Raw genomic sequence first — 15,162 nt, 5'->3', positions numbered from 1 at the left:
AATTATGAGAATAATAACTTCACAGGGGAAAAAATTACTTTTTAAAGGAATAGTAAAACAAAACCCTAAAACAAACAACATTATTTCTCTTGCAGCTTCCCAGAGGCACTCACTCAATAAATAAATGTTGGGCAATTTCTATTGTATTAACAAGGCTGATTTCTAATACTATGTTACCAAGTTAGATTAAATAGTAAAGCAAACAGCTGCCTTTTAAGTAAAGAACAGGCAGCACCTAACACCACTTACTAAATCAATATTAAATGCTTTGCCACTCACAAGTGATGGTGCCAGGAGGTAATGGTTTCCTGCTTTTGTAATTGCTGTGCATCTGCATAATCACAGTGCTACCAGGTATAATGATACGCTAGGAACAGTCTTGCACATCACTCGATTGCCTGATAATTTATAATATATTCAGAGACCAAGGAAGCATCCTGTTTGTACAGATACAACATCCTTTTACGTAACATTCAATGAAGGAAAAAAGATATTTAATAAAATGCCAGGATATTTTAAATGCCAGTGTGCGTATCATAAGAAATATTTATTTGAACATATTACTGTGCTTCAAAAATGATGTCCATGCAATATTTATCACAGATCACACTATATCCCATGTAGCAAATTTTTAATAAATACTTAAAAAGGAAATGTTAAAATTTCTAAGTGATTAATAAAAATTAATGGTGCTAAAAATAGCATTTCTTGACCATTCAGCAGGATTTGACCCCACTCAATACTCACTCCCTTTCTTTAAACTCTTTCTTCCCATGACTTCCCTAAAATAAGATTCCTGTTTCCCCTCTTACCTACCTCTCCTGCTGCTCTTTCTGACCCTTTTGTTAGCAGCTCTTCCTCTACCATTTTAAATGTGGAAGACTTCAAGCACTGCCTCAAGCTTTCTCCTTTCCTCATTCTCTGTTCTTTCCCCAAGCATATCCACAACATCACTATTTCTCATCTGTGTGCGTATGACTCCCAAGTTAGTATTTCCAGCTCCATTTGAACCCCAGATCTGTAAGATCCAACTGCGGACTTGGCCTTTTCTCTTGGCTGTTTCAGTATGTATAACTTCCTGATTCCCTTGTCTTCCTATTTTTTCTTTTTTTGAGACAGAGTCTCGCTCTGTTGCCTAGGCTGGAGTGCAATGGCGCGATCTCTGCTCACTGCAACCTCCATCTCCTGGGTTCAAGCTATTCTCTTGCCTCAACCTCCTGAGTAGCTGGGATTACAGTGGTGCCTGCCACCATGCTCAGCTAATTTTTGTATTTTTAGTAGAGACAGGGTTTCTCCATGTTGGCCAGGCTGGTCTCAAACTCCCAACCTTAAGTGATCTACCTATCACAGCGCGGCCTCCCAAAGTGTTGGGATTACAGGCGTGAGCCACGGCGCCTGGCCTCTCTTGCCTTTTCCTCACACTTCCCCCAAAATACCTTACTTCATTGGGTGCTTCCTGTCTCACAGAGTGATGCCACCATCTGGCAAGTGAACAAGGAAGAAGCTAGGGATGCTTCGCGACACCTCCCCTTTTACTCACCCTCATATCTAGTTTATCCGTATTAACCAATATATTAAGTACTATCTATTTCACCTTGTAAATATCTCTAAAACCCATTCTGGCCTGCCTTTCTGTACTTCAAATCACTTCTCCAAGCAATGGTCACTTGTCATGCTGTCTGTTACCATAAAAGCTCCCTAACTGGTCTACGTATGTCCACTCTAACTTTCCTAAAATCTTTCAACACAGTAGCCAAAGTGATCTTATCAAAATGCAAAGCTGGTCATATTATGTCCTTGTTCACCAGAATCCTTAACTAACCTTTTATTATCCTAGCCTTCTATTTATTATTCTTAGGAAGAAGTCAAAAGCCCCTGCTAGGGCCTCCACAGTCTTGCTGTACAGCCTGGCTCCTATGCCTTGCCCCAGTCTCATCTCACGCCATGTTCCACCCAAATCCCTGGAACTACCAACACTGTCCATCTGTTCCTAATCAAAGGGCCTTTGAACTTACTGTATTGTCTACCTAGAAAATGCTTCCCTTCTACTTCTGTAGTTAATTCCAACCCAATATTTAAGTCCTGCTTAAGTGTTACTTCCTGGGAAAAGCCTTTGTTAACTATGCCAAACCCTCCAATTGAGCTCAATTACACAGTACTTATCAGTTTTAATTTCACATTTGCTTATGTCTTTATTCAATTATCATCTGTCTCCTACTGTAAGCTGTAAGTTCCAAGACAGCTAGGATGCCTGTTTTTGCTCATCATTGTAACCCTAGTGGCTAATACTTAGTCTAGTACACAAAAAATTTTCAGTAAAAACATTTGAATGAATACATCAATGAATGGTAAAGGTGTATCAAAGATGTATAAGGAAAGAACTTACCAAGACACTAGTCCACTGTAGATGAAAGGAAAACTAAAATTGTACTTTATAACTTCTTCAAGAGTCTTCAAAAATAGACTCTAAAGAAAGACATGGAAATAAACGTACATATGAACTGTGTGCTTACCCACTGTCTGTGAAGAGGAACTCCAAATGGGTCATAAAAACTTCCCAGCAGGAGACACTGTAACGTTGTGCCAGAGAAAGAGCAATGCTGTAGACGCTTTCCTCTAGAGTTCTGCAGAAATGTCCATCAGGCCCAGGAAGGAAGAGAGGAGAAACACATGACTTCAATCAGCAACGAAAATGCTCATTAGGACTGCTCTCCAGTGAGAGAGGTGCAAGCAGTGTGGTCCTTAATAAGACAGTTCACACTGATCCAGGAAAAGTACTTCCAAGGAATTGTAATGCTCTTTTTCACTGTGGTGCATTACAATTTACTAAGGACTTGTCTAGACCAGTAGTTCTCAACTGTGGATGATTTTGTTCCCCGGGGGACATCTGACAATGTCTGAAAACATTTTGAGCATAAAAAGTGGGGCAAGGGGCAGATGCACTACTAGCATCTCATGGGTAGAGGCCAGGGATGCTGCTGAGCATCCTGCATAGACAGTCCCACACAGGCATCCCGGGCAGCCCTGCGTGGGCATCTCCCAGTAGGCATCCCGAGCACCCATGTGGGCATCCCCCCGTAGGCACCCCGAGCACCATGTGTAGGCAGTCCCGTGGAGGCATCCCGAACACCCGCAGACATCCCGCACAGGCATCCCAGGAATCCCCAGGTAGGCATCCCCGCATAAACATCCTGAGCACCCCGTGTATGCATCCCCGCATAAACATCCTGAGCACCCCATGTATGCATCCCCGCATAAACATCCTGAGCACCCCGTGTAGGCATCCCTGCATGGGCATTCCGAGCACCCCATGGAGGTAGCCCGAGCACCGTGCGTAGGCAGCCCCGCATGGGCGTCCCGAGCACCCAGCGTGGGCATCCTGAGCATCTGCATAGGCAGCCCCCACAGCCAAGAACTGTCCAGTCAGAACGTCACAGTGCTGCGGTTGAAAAGATATGAACTAGACTCCAGAGCCTACAATCAAAAGATAGTGCATCCCTGGTCTAGGGGTAGAGATTTGAGAAAGCACAATTAGTCACTTAACAAACTTCTATATTTTCTACCCTGTGCCAGGTATTGTGCTAGCTCCTTAGGAACTAAAAACAAATGACCATTTTTCTTGAGGAATTCACAGCCTAGTGGAAGACAGGAGATGTGAACCAGCAATTAAATATAGCGGTGGTAGAGCTAAAAGAGAAGACCATGAAGCTCCACGAGAATGGAAAGTGACCATTGTGAACTGCAAGTAGGAGGATAAACACACACCCAGCAGAGGGTGGGAGGGAGAAGAGCCTTCTGAGAGAATGAGGGCTTCTCAGACATGAGAGAGAAAGCGAAGGTCAAAGCGAGGAACGTACTGGGTCCTCAGGCCTGCTAGGGGACCTGCGTCTCTTCTCCAGGCAATGAAGAGTCCATGAAAAGTTTAAAACAGGGAATGACATCGCCAGATTTGAGAATCTCTAGGCAAATAAAGAGTTCCAAGAAAGCAGTCCCGAACACCCACATTAAGGCCATTTTAGAAAGACTAATGCAGGACTCCTATTTTCCAGAAGAGAAACGTAGGATGGAATTTTTAGTTGGAAGAATGGTGTGGGTGAAAGCACAGAGACAGAAAAGAAATCTCTTACTATTAAGTCACTCTGCTAAGACTGTATTTCCCCAAGCTAAGGAAACCATGGCATTTATATGCTTACATAGCCAGGGGCTGGCAAACGTTTTCTGGGAAAGGTAATATAGTAAATATTTCAGGCTTTACTGCCAGTCTCTCTGGCATAGTCTTCTTTTTATGGCTTTTGTTTTTGTTTTTGTGTTACTATAAAACCTTAAAAAAAATGCTAAAACCATTCTTTGTTCATGGGCTATAAAAGAGACCAAGGCTGGACTGACTTTGTCAACCCATGGATTAGGTCATTGTCAATTAGAAATTCTTATTTTTTATTTTTTGCGACAGGGTCTTTCTCTGCCTTCCAGGCTGGAGTGCAGTACTACAATCAAGGCTCATTGTAGCCTTGACCTCCCAGGCTCAAGCCATCCACCCACCCACCCACCCACCTCAGCCTCCAGAGTAGCTGGGACTTCAGGAACACACTGCCACACCTAGTTTTTTGTTTGTTTTTGGTTTTGTTTTTTTGGTAGAGACAAGGTCTTGCTATGTTGCCAGGGCTGGTCGTGAACTCCTGGCCTCAAGCATTCCTCTCACCTTGGCCTCCCAAAGTGCTGGGATTACAGGTGTGAGCCACCATACCCGGCCTAGAAATTGTCTCTTGAAGTATTTATTTGAGTACCTACCTCCACATCATGGAATGAGAATTCCTTGAGAACAGGGGACCATTACTAATTCATCCTTTCTATTATGGGGGTATGGCACATTGCCTGGCACAAGACATTTTCAATAAGGACTGATATCTTTATCTCTTGATAAAGGTGGGAAGGACCCAAACTATGTTATACCCTCTTCACAGTTACCCTGCCTGACCCCTGAGAATGTATTCCCTGAGACATACAGATAGTAAAGGACAGGTACAATGCACTTACAGAAAACTAATGCCATGAAAATGGACATGCAGCTGGGTGCGGTGGCTCATGCCTGTAATCCTAGCACTTTGAGAGGCTAAGGCAGGCGGATCACGAGGTCAGGAGATTGAGACCATCCTAGCTTATAACGGTGAAACCCTGTCTCTACTGAAAATACAAAAAATTAGCTGGGTATGGTGGCACGCACCTGTAGTCCCAGCTACTCGAGAGGTTGAGGCAGGATAATCACTTCAACCTGGGAGGTGGAGGTTGTGGTGAGCTGAGATCGTGCCACAGCCCTCCAGCCTGGCGCCAGAGCGAGACTCCATCAAAAAGAAAAGAAAAGAAAAAAGAAGAGAGGAGAGGAGAGGGGAGGAGAAGAGGGGAGAGGGGAGAGAGGAGAGAGGAGAGAGGGGAGAGAGGAGAGAGAAGAGAAGAGAAAAGGGACATGCAGTGAGAAAGACAAGGAAGAATGGTCACTCTATGTACAAGTGAAGGTGATGCTGCAAACGGAAGGACATGAATCCTTCAAGAGTTCTTGTGTGCAAGACATTGACAACCCAGCTCCACAGTAGAAGAGGAAAGCAGCAAGCTGGTGGAAACTCTGAGGCATCTTAAAGAAGCCATTCAAACACTGCTGTATATTTTTCTAAGTAACAGATTGTACAGAAGATTCTATTATATATTTATCAAAAGCATATATTTGTCCTCTAGAACATCCTTCAAATAGCATATGCTAGCTGTATGCTTAACAAAGAAAATAAAGGCCAAAAACTCTAGCAAAATGTAACTGATGATATGAGGCACGCCCTGCCTTATGAGTTTTTATTCTGCATGATAATCACCTTCTAAGAAACCGTGAACATGGCACCAAGGATTACCAAACGTCCATAACAAAAGCATACTGGACTTAAGAAACCCAAGCTCAACTCCTGGCTGTGTGACTTTGAGCAACTCTTTAAAGCTCTCTAGTTCTGATTCCTTTTCTTAAAAGTCAGAAGGTTGGACTCAGGTTACTTTCAAATTGGACACTAAATGACGTTATGAAATTTTGAACCTCCAGAAGGACAGAGGAGAAGAGAAAAACAATTCCGTATTTCTCTTCTTAATTGAGACCAGCTATAAGTTGTTCCTGCTATTTTTCTTTTGATCTCTCTATGCCATGCCTCATTCTAAAGATAATTTTGGGTGTAGAAGAAGAATTTGGGGTATAAGAAAGAAGTCCAGGCTAATATAAAATTATTACAGAGAACCAAGATGAGTTTGCCACCTTCTCAAGGATTTAAATGATAATGATAAAAAATAACATACTCCACTATCACAATGTAGATTATCTTTGCTATTTTAAAGTAATTTGTCAGGAGAGAAAAATAACCATTAAATGTATGCACCATTTTACCTTAGTTTCAAAGGCTGGAAGCCTAGAGACTGAATCACATCCACTGCTTTTTTGAGAATGGCAATGGGTTGTAGGGGAGGCCTGTGGTGCTGTGGTGAAGATGTGAGGCTTTGGATGGATCCAGGTTAAAATCACAGCTGCGATTCTCACCATCTATGGAACTTAGGCAGTTACTTAATATCCCTAAGCACCATTTTTCTTAACTATAAACTAGGGATAACAACATTTTATCTCACAGGGTTATCCTTGAGGATTAAAAGACATTTATACAAAGTTTATAGAGCACTTTGCACAGTGCCTTGCCCATGATAAGCACTCAATAAATTGTGGTCTTAAAAACAAAACATCTCTACTTAATAACTGTTGTGGGTGAACACATTTTCCCAACTTCTGACATGTAAATACTTCTCATTTGACCTGAACAACTAAAGCAAAAAGCAAACACCAGCACTAAAACCAAAGGGAATTCCACATTGAGAAACCAAGGTCTCCGCCTGGGTCTTGAACTGAGCAACCATCTCACAACAGGCCTGCTCTTCCCTTGACAGGGGGAAGGGACTAAAGGAAAAACAGCCGGTTTCTCTTTCTCTACAAGACCAGGACAGATAAAGTCACCCTGAACAACAAGTCAATTGTATCCAGTTTACCATACTGAAGAAGAAATTAAAGTGCCATATGCTTTGAAAAGTGAGATTTCTAGACAGACACAAAGGACAATCTTATTTTTAAATTTCCATCCTGAGCTTCCCATTTTTCGCCCCTGATCACGTTATTACCTCTAACATGGTCATAATCTTAGAACTGGGCTATCAAAACTACAGGAAACTTTAAAAAAAAAATAGTAACTTTAAAAAATAAGCTTAAAAAATCATTATTTGGTATTTTTGAGACAGGGTCTCGCTCTGTTGCCCAAGCTGGGGTGGAGTGCAGTGGCATGATCTCCGCTCACTGTGGCCTCCACCTTCCGGGTTCAAGGGATTCTCGTGCCTCAGCCTCCCAAGTTGCTGGGATTACAGGCATATGCTACTACGCCTGGCTAATTTTTGTATTTTTAGTAGAGATGGGGTTTTGCCATGTTGGCCAGGCTGGTCTCAAACTCCTGGCCTTAAGGGATCTTGAGATCTTGGGCCACCTTGGCCTCCCAAAGTGCTGGGATTACAGGCATGAGCCACCACACCCATCCAAAAATCATTATTTTAACTAACGATTTAAACATCATGGGAAACTTTTTTAGCTGGGAATGCTGTCTGCATCTACTGATCGGTTTGGAGAAGGCACACATCCCACATAAGACTAGATGAAGTTGGGGAAAGCCCTACTCATAGCAACCATGAATGTAAAACTTCAAAGGACTGAAATTAATAGTCCTGGTAACTGAACTTATTCTTTTGCAGTTTAAATCCATCCCCTTATGAGACAAAGGGTATCACTTACTCTGCCAGACCAAGGATAGTTTCCCTTTTATACTGGTCATCTGCAGTAAACCGCTGCACGTCCACACCCTTCCGAAGGCCCTGAAGGATCTGCGCCTGAGTGAAATCCAGGAGACGTTCATTGTAGCAGTGTAACTGCTTGGTCAGTGAAATAAGGTCTTCAGGCCAGGCTTCGTGCTCATGTCGAGTCACATGCCTGGTGACCATCTTGATTAGTTCTTTGGGATCAGCCTATGAAAGACATGGAAAAGAAGACATTTTACCAACATCATACAAACATGAGCAAGTGAGTAACAAAAGGAAGAAGACCATGTCTGCAAGGAACTGTTTGGCCCTGTACACTATTGCCATTTCATAAGGCTCACAACGGCCCTGAAAAGTCAGTTGCAGAAGTGGCACTTTACCCACGTAGCAGACCACAAAGACAGGACACAGAACTAGGCCCAAAAACAGCTTTTTGAACTCTTGCTCTGTTATTCTTCAACCTTAAAACCTCCAAACACTTAAAAAACAATATATTCTTGCTCTTTCAACTATTATAAACCTCCATCAGATTTGTCTCCCAACCATCTGATCACTCACAGTAACTCATTCTAGAAGTAATTTTCATCGCCATTGCCTCTGGATAAATTTTCTGTGGACTACAGTAAGTGTTCTCAATAACAAAGTTGCAGTTCAATAACCTCACTATAAATGGCTAGACCCCTGAGGAGAAAAGTATTTTCTCCAGGGATAAGTTCGAGAAAAAACCTCTACCCTGTTCCTGAAATCATAAATAGTGCAAGTTGCATAAAAAAAGGCATCCAACCAATTTTTACTCCTCTAATTTGGGGCTCAATGGGATATTATTCTACGATTCTTAGCAGCTTCTCTAATAACAAGAAACTCATTCAAATAGAACACAACCTAGAATCCAACAGCTGACAGGAAAGGAGAGTAAGGAGATTAACTAGCCACATTTATTTATATTAAAGTTGGTCTGGGTGTTAATGAAGTTACAGAGCTGAGCCATGATTTTGGAATTACTTAACAGGGAGTTTAATACTTGAACAGCATTAATTCAATCAATCCCAATTCCTGGGAAGACATGCTACATATTTAATATAAGCAAATTAGAGAAAAAAAACAAGAATCTACCTTTGGTTCTCAGAAACACACAGCTAATTATAGTAAGCTGTCAGCATTTCTAATGTGTAAGCCATTATTCTGATCTGCACAGGAGATTTGTCAATGTCGAGTGTAGATTACCAAACCCAGCCTGACATTCTCTCTCTTGATCCTATTAAGGAGCAATCTGGGAGTGCTGATAAAAAACAGTTAAAGATATCTTCTTAGATTCTGGCATGTGGATTTGAGTAAAAGTCAATCTTACTATATTTAATTTTTGCCCTACCTCTATGCATACACTGAGTCCTACTCTCAAAACCGCAAATATGTGTCTCAAGTTAAAAGACCTGGGTTTGAATACGAACTATTCCATAGTAAGCTACAAGGCCATCTTTCATTCATTCAATAAATTTCTTGTGCACCTGTTATGTAACAAGTCATTCGCTAAGAGGACACGGCCCTTCCTACAGGAATACAGTCTATTAGGACAGACAGTCATGCAAACAACTGTAAAATGGTGTGACACAAGTAAGCCTAGGGTGCTCTGGGAATACACAGGAGTGGGCAGGTGTTATCGAAGTCTTCTTCAAAGAGTTAATGTCTAGGTTAAATACTCAGGTACCATACCAGTAATAATGAGGGCAGCAAAGAACAGGGAGACAAATTCCATTAAAAGGTAGAAAATGTGCTAACACCTATATGGCTAAGGCTTGAGGGAAAAATGAAGTGTATAAGCCAAATCTAACTGCAATTAGAGAGTGATTTGGGAACCAGCTGCATATAAACAGTATTCCTGGCAACAGATTTAGGCAAAGGGGATGCCGTGCCCCAGCTCTTAGTGCATCTATGGCTGACATTTAACTAAATCCCTTTTCTATCTGTTGGCCAAACCCCTCAGGGCACCATCCTGAACCTCCAGCACGTGCACAGCCACCTCTGCAGTTCCCTGACCCGGGGATGCTGCTCATGGGCCAGCTGGCCCATCTTCACCTGCTCGGCACTCTGGTGTGCACTGCTGTGGCCTGCTGCTCTTATGCCTCATCTGATTTGCACTTTTCTTCCCAGTTGTAAAGACAGCAAGACCAAATATCCAATGATCATGGTTTTAGGGTGGCAGGAGAGCTCTTTTCAGTTGTTCCTTGAAGGAGTTCCTAGTGCCCCAGATTTACACCCCACAACCAAATCTATGTTCACCAAAACAATGAAGAAGGCTTTTCTTCATGTATATTCTCACCTGGTGCTTTCAGACTGAAGTTTTCAGCCTGAACTTGCTGAATATACCTTGAAGGAAAGGCTATAATCGTCTAACCTATCTCTGCGTATAACTCCATGTCCCTCTCTTTACCAGGCTATTGTTTCTATCCCCTACTCATAGAACCAACTACCTTAGTTCTCCCAATGGTTTCTCATAGTTTTGTTCCACATTCATTTTTGACTTTTTATTATCGCCAAGATTTAATACATGTACTGGCAGAGTGGCCTACACTTCTCATTAGCCTCAATGGTAGAACCCCTGCTGATTTCTATTCTTTTTGTATTCTAATATAGTCTATGAAACAAATCCCAAGGCTAGGTGAAGAGAAAAGCTCCAAAATATAAGTGTATAGCAAGAATGAGCATGGTTATTGCTACAAACATTTCCACAGGCTCTTATGTAACCTGCAGAAAGTTTTGAGTCTCCACATACAATCTTCGCATGTGACAAAAAGACAGTATTGTCTCCTTTTGCCAATGAATAAAATGACATGGCACAGTGAAATAAGCACAGACACACAGAGCTTACTAGCTGAATGACCTTCTGCAAATTACTTAACTATGAACTTCATTGTCTCATCTACAAAACAGTAGTGATAATATATAGCATTCATGGTTGTGAGAAGCCTAAGAGATGATATATATATAAAATATACAAACCAAGACCTGGTAGGAAGCAGGTGTTCCAAAAATAAAAGGAATTATGGAATTGGCTAAAAGGCATATACAAATCATAGTTTAAGTGTGCCTCTACTGTATAATGCATTTTGCATTGCCTTCTCTTAAATTAAAACTTCTGGAGGGCAGAGATCATGTGTATATCATAATTTGCAGAACACAGCACAGTCTCTTGCACAAATCAGGTGCATGGTCAAAGGGGGAGCAGATTGGACTGGCTTTGAAGTCTGTAGTACTGGTTGATATTGCAGCTTCCCCACTCAGTAGAGACGCAGTCTGAAACAAGATGCCTCCTGTCTATTTCCTCACTTATAAAAGAATGTCAGTAGCGCATCCTCCTCACAGTTTGTTATGAGGTACCAAAAAAAAAAAAGGTATTTTAAAGCTCTCCTTTCTCCATTATTCTATGAAAACAAATTGGACACAGAGCTTACTCTAAAAGAATTAAAAACTACTGATTGACAAGGATGTACACATAAACAATTCACAGAAGGCATCCAAATATAAGCAGCCTTACACAATCATAAGCCAAGAGTTTTGGGAACTCCATGGAAGGAGCAGTTGATTCCCTTTCTTGATTCCACTGGGTCTCAGTTTCTTCAGATATAAAGCAAAGGAGCATCACCAGGTGATCACCTTTCTAAGACTGAAATCCTATAGATGTATAAGAATTCTATCATTAAGAGGCTGGGCATGGTGGCTCACACCTGTAAACCCAACACTTTGGGAGGCAGAGGCAGGTGGACCCCTTGAGGTCAGGAGTTGAAGACCAACCTGGCCAACATGGAGAAACCCCGTTTCTACTAAAAGTACCAAAAAAAAATTAGCCAGGTGTGGTGGCACTCACCTGTAGTCCCAGTGTAGGAGAATCACTTTAACCTAGGAGGTGGAGGTTGCAGTGAGCTGAGATTGTGCTACCGCACTCCAGCCTGGGTGACAGCACGAGACTCTGTCTCAAAACGAAACAAAACAAAACAAAACAAAACTTTGCAAATCCCTCCAGGTGTAGAAAGAAGGATGTTCTACGAGGCTGGAGGCTCAATTGAGGCCAGAAGTTTAAGACCAGCCTGGGCAACATAGTGAGACCCTGTCTCCACAAAAAAATTAAGAAAATGAAACTTAGCCTGCCATAATGGTGCATGCCTGTACTCCTACCTACTAGGGAGGCTGAAGCACAAGGATCACTTGAGCTCAGGAGTTCAAGCTGCAGTGAGCTATGATCACACCACTGTACTCCAGCCTGTGGGACAGAATGAGATCCTGATCTCAAAAATAAATAAATAAATAAATAAATAAATAAATAAATAAATAAATTAGAATTTCAGGCCACAAATTATAGCCAACAGATTTCTACACAGTTTATACAACTTTAATCTCTTCTCACTTACTACATACAAATTATCTATTCCTCTGTGAATCATTTTTATTTCATATTCTTTGTACGAGAAACTTATTCACTTTTCCCAACAGATATTTAAGAATAAAAACCTAGTATTTCAGTCTTCAGGATGGAACACGCCTACTGCTAAAACATGTACTGAGTCTCATTTTGCATTAACAACCCTGTAGGACAGGCATCTCTTACTGTCATCTCTGTTTTACAGATGAATAAAGAATGAACTTAGATCTAAGGCCTTTAAGCTGGTAAGTGACAAAGCAGTGCTATGACTCCCATGCACAATGCTTCCTAAGAACCATCCTTTTATATTCGGTATGTAGGGAGGGATATCTCTTAAAAATACAAGGCTCTTGATTGGACCAATGTAGACACAGCTCCCACTACATGTAAGACTTGCTGTTATAACTTGGCTTTGTGTCCCCACCCAAATCTCATCTCGAATTGTAATCCCCATGTGCTGAAAAAGGCCCTGGTGGGAGGTAACTGAATCATGGGGGCAGACTTCCCCCTTGCTGTTCTCGTGATGGAGTTCTCATGACATCTGGTTGTTTAAAAGTGTGTGGCACTTCCCACTTTGCTCTCTTTCTCCTGCTCCACCATGGTAAGATGTGCTGGCTTCCCCATCGCCTTCTGCCATGATTGCCAAGTTTTCTGAGGCCTCCCAGCCATGCTTCCTGTTAAGCCTGTGGAGCTATGAGTCAATTAAACCTCTTTTTTTCATAAATTACCCAGTCTCAGTTAGTTCTTTATAGCAGTGTGCGAGTGAACTAATACACTTGCCATTAGAGTCCTTTTACAAATGACAGATTTTCAGTGATAGATTTAATGCTGTCATTCCGTATTGTTCCAGGTAGACATTTTTCCATATATTCCTCCTCTCATGCCATATATATGTGCTTGTGTGTGTGTGTGTGTGTGTGTGTGTGTGTGTGTAAATATAAACACCCATTAGGTTTTCAACTGGATATTCTATTTGAGCCGCTTGCTTTTTCTTCTCTAATGATAACAAGGTGTTTTAGAATCACAAGCAACAATACCATTTTCTGTTAAACTCCCTGAAATAAATACACTTCCTTTTAAAATTCTGTCTTAATAAAGTGGTGAGGCTGGGCACGGATGCTTGTGCCTGTATGTAATCCCAGCACTTTGGGAGGCCAAGGTGGGAGGACTGCTTGAGCCCAGGGGTTTGGGACCAGCCTGAGTGACATAGTGAGACTCCATCTCTACGAGAAATAAGTAAAAAGGTGGTGGTTAGGGAAATTCTATTAATTTTTTGATAAGAGGTTGTAAGTATATACAAGTTTATAGCTCATCAAATATTTGTGTATAAAAAAATTTTCCGTACTTCAATTTATTGTATAAAACATGATACTGAGAAGAACTTACAAAAATGAGAGGAGACAATTTCTCACAAAAGCTTCTAAGAAAAAATTACGGGGGAAAAACACAGGAGTTGGCATCAATGACCTGGATTACTAGTTTTCCTCTCCTGAGCTGTAAATTTTCCATTTCTAAAACTGAAGCAATTTCTTCTGAATCCCCATAAAGACTAAATGAAACTGGATGAATGAGCATTTGTAAGTTCTAGCTCCCTATGCAAATTATTTTCTGATCATTGCCACTGGTACTTTCTATCTCTTCCTCAAGAAACTTTACTGGTTATGATTACTTCCGATATTCAAATTAAATTTGAGTAAAAATTCTTCCCCTGAGCTTATCACTACTTTTGCCAAAATATTCCAAAGCATCTCCTACTCATTCCAACACTGCATTTCATACATTCATTTATTCACTCCACAAGTACACAACAATTAAAGTTTCAAAAGCATTTTCACATGATTTTCATTTGACCCTCCTATCAAGCTGGGGATGTGCACGGGAAACACTGTTTCTTGTTTTAGAGACACACTCATTTGTAGTTGAAGCATCCAGAGCTGTAGTCTTGCAGCTGGAAAGTGACTCAAGCCACCTGGCTTCCCACCCGCTTGCCCCATACTGCTGAACAAGTCTCCATGAGTTGTTCTACATCCAGCTTCACACCCAAAATCACTCGGAGGTTTTTGGTGTTCAGAGTACACTCAGACTTCCCTCCCTCTTTCCAGCATCTGACTTCAGTGACATGATGCATGGGTATGAAAGCTTTTAGTCTCTAAGAAGCTTATGAAGAGCTCTCTGGGCAGCTTCAAAATCTTCCATATTCAGTATTCAAAGTGATATGGCAAAATATCACAGGCTGCAAAAACTAACAGCACAAAAAGCCATTCATAATTTAAAAAGGAAATTGTGAAGAGTTAAATTACTTGATTTTCCCCTCAAAACTTGGCAATGCAGTTCTTCAGGGAGGTGAATAAAGTATGATTTCTTTAAAGAATATGGTCAAATCCCCGTAAAAACAAAATATGCATAAATATTCATGACAACAAAATGCTCAATGACTTAATCTACTGCTTACTAGTAGAGGTAATAAATCTATTCTGGTTTAATAGTCTCTACATTTCTTGGTAATATTATTTCGAAAGTTTTAAACAGGTGGTGTGTTTCCCCTTTAGGGTTGTTATTTTACTTGAGATAATTTTCTACTTAGTATTTTCAATTAGTAGCTTAAAAAAACGCATTTTAGAAATAGTCTACCATAAAATTCTGAATTTCATCCCCTGCTGAGTTTGCTTCCCTAGTCTATAAAACTAAAGGACGTTTCCATTTTTAACCGATTTTACCTTCTGAACACTTTTTTAAAAGAATGCTGCAAAGATCACACTTCAAAATACATTTACAACAATTACAAAGGTAAGATATGAGGGGAAAAAAATCAAGATACAGAACAATGTGCACAGCCTACTTACATCTGTCTAAAAAATAGTTATATAAGTATGTACAGC

At 41.0% G+C, this 15,162-nt stretch overlaps 1 protein-coding gene across 9 annotated transcripts in view; it reads right to left on the bottom strand.

Moving 5' to 3' along the window:
* NBAS (NBAS subunit of NRZ tethering complex) overlaps positions 1 to 15,162 on the bottom strand; it is a 393,028-nt gene that overhangs the window by 116,660 nt on the left and 261,206 nt on the right. For all 9 annotated transcript variants that reach the window (XR_010149189.1, XM_001161679.8, XM_009442024.5 and 6 more), the window contains 2 exons: positions 7,847 to 8,076; positions 2,514 to 2,624 (listed from right to left, as the gene is read on the bottom strand). Coding sequence is in view for 8 of the 9 variants with exons in the window: in XM_001161679.8 (XP_001161679.4) it covers positions 2,514 to 2,624; positions 7,847 to 8,076 (341 nt within the window). In the remaining variant the exon portion in view is untranslated. The remainder of the gene's footprint in view (positions 1 to 2,513; positions 2,625 to 7,846; positions 8,077 to 15,162) is intronic.

The sequence above is a fragment of the Pan troglodytes genome, chromosome 12 (assembly GCF_028858775.2).
Source record: "Pan troglodytes isolate AG18354 chromosome 12, NHGRI_mPanTro3-v2.0_pri, whole genome shotgun sequence".
Classification (NCBI taxonomy): domain Eukaryota; kingdom Metazoa; phylum Chordata; class Mammalia; order Primates; family Hominidae; genus Pan; species Pan troglodytes.
Note: the sequence above shows the minus strand (reverse complement) of the source record. Positions and strands in the feature narration are given on the sequence as shown.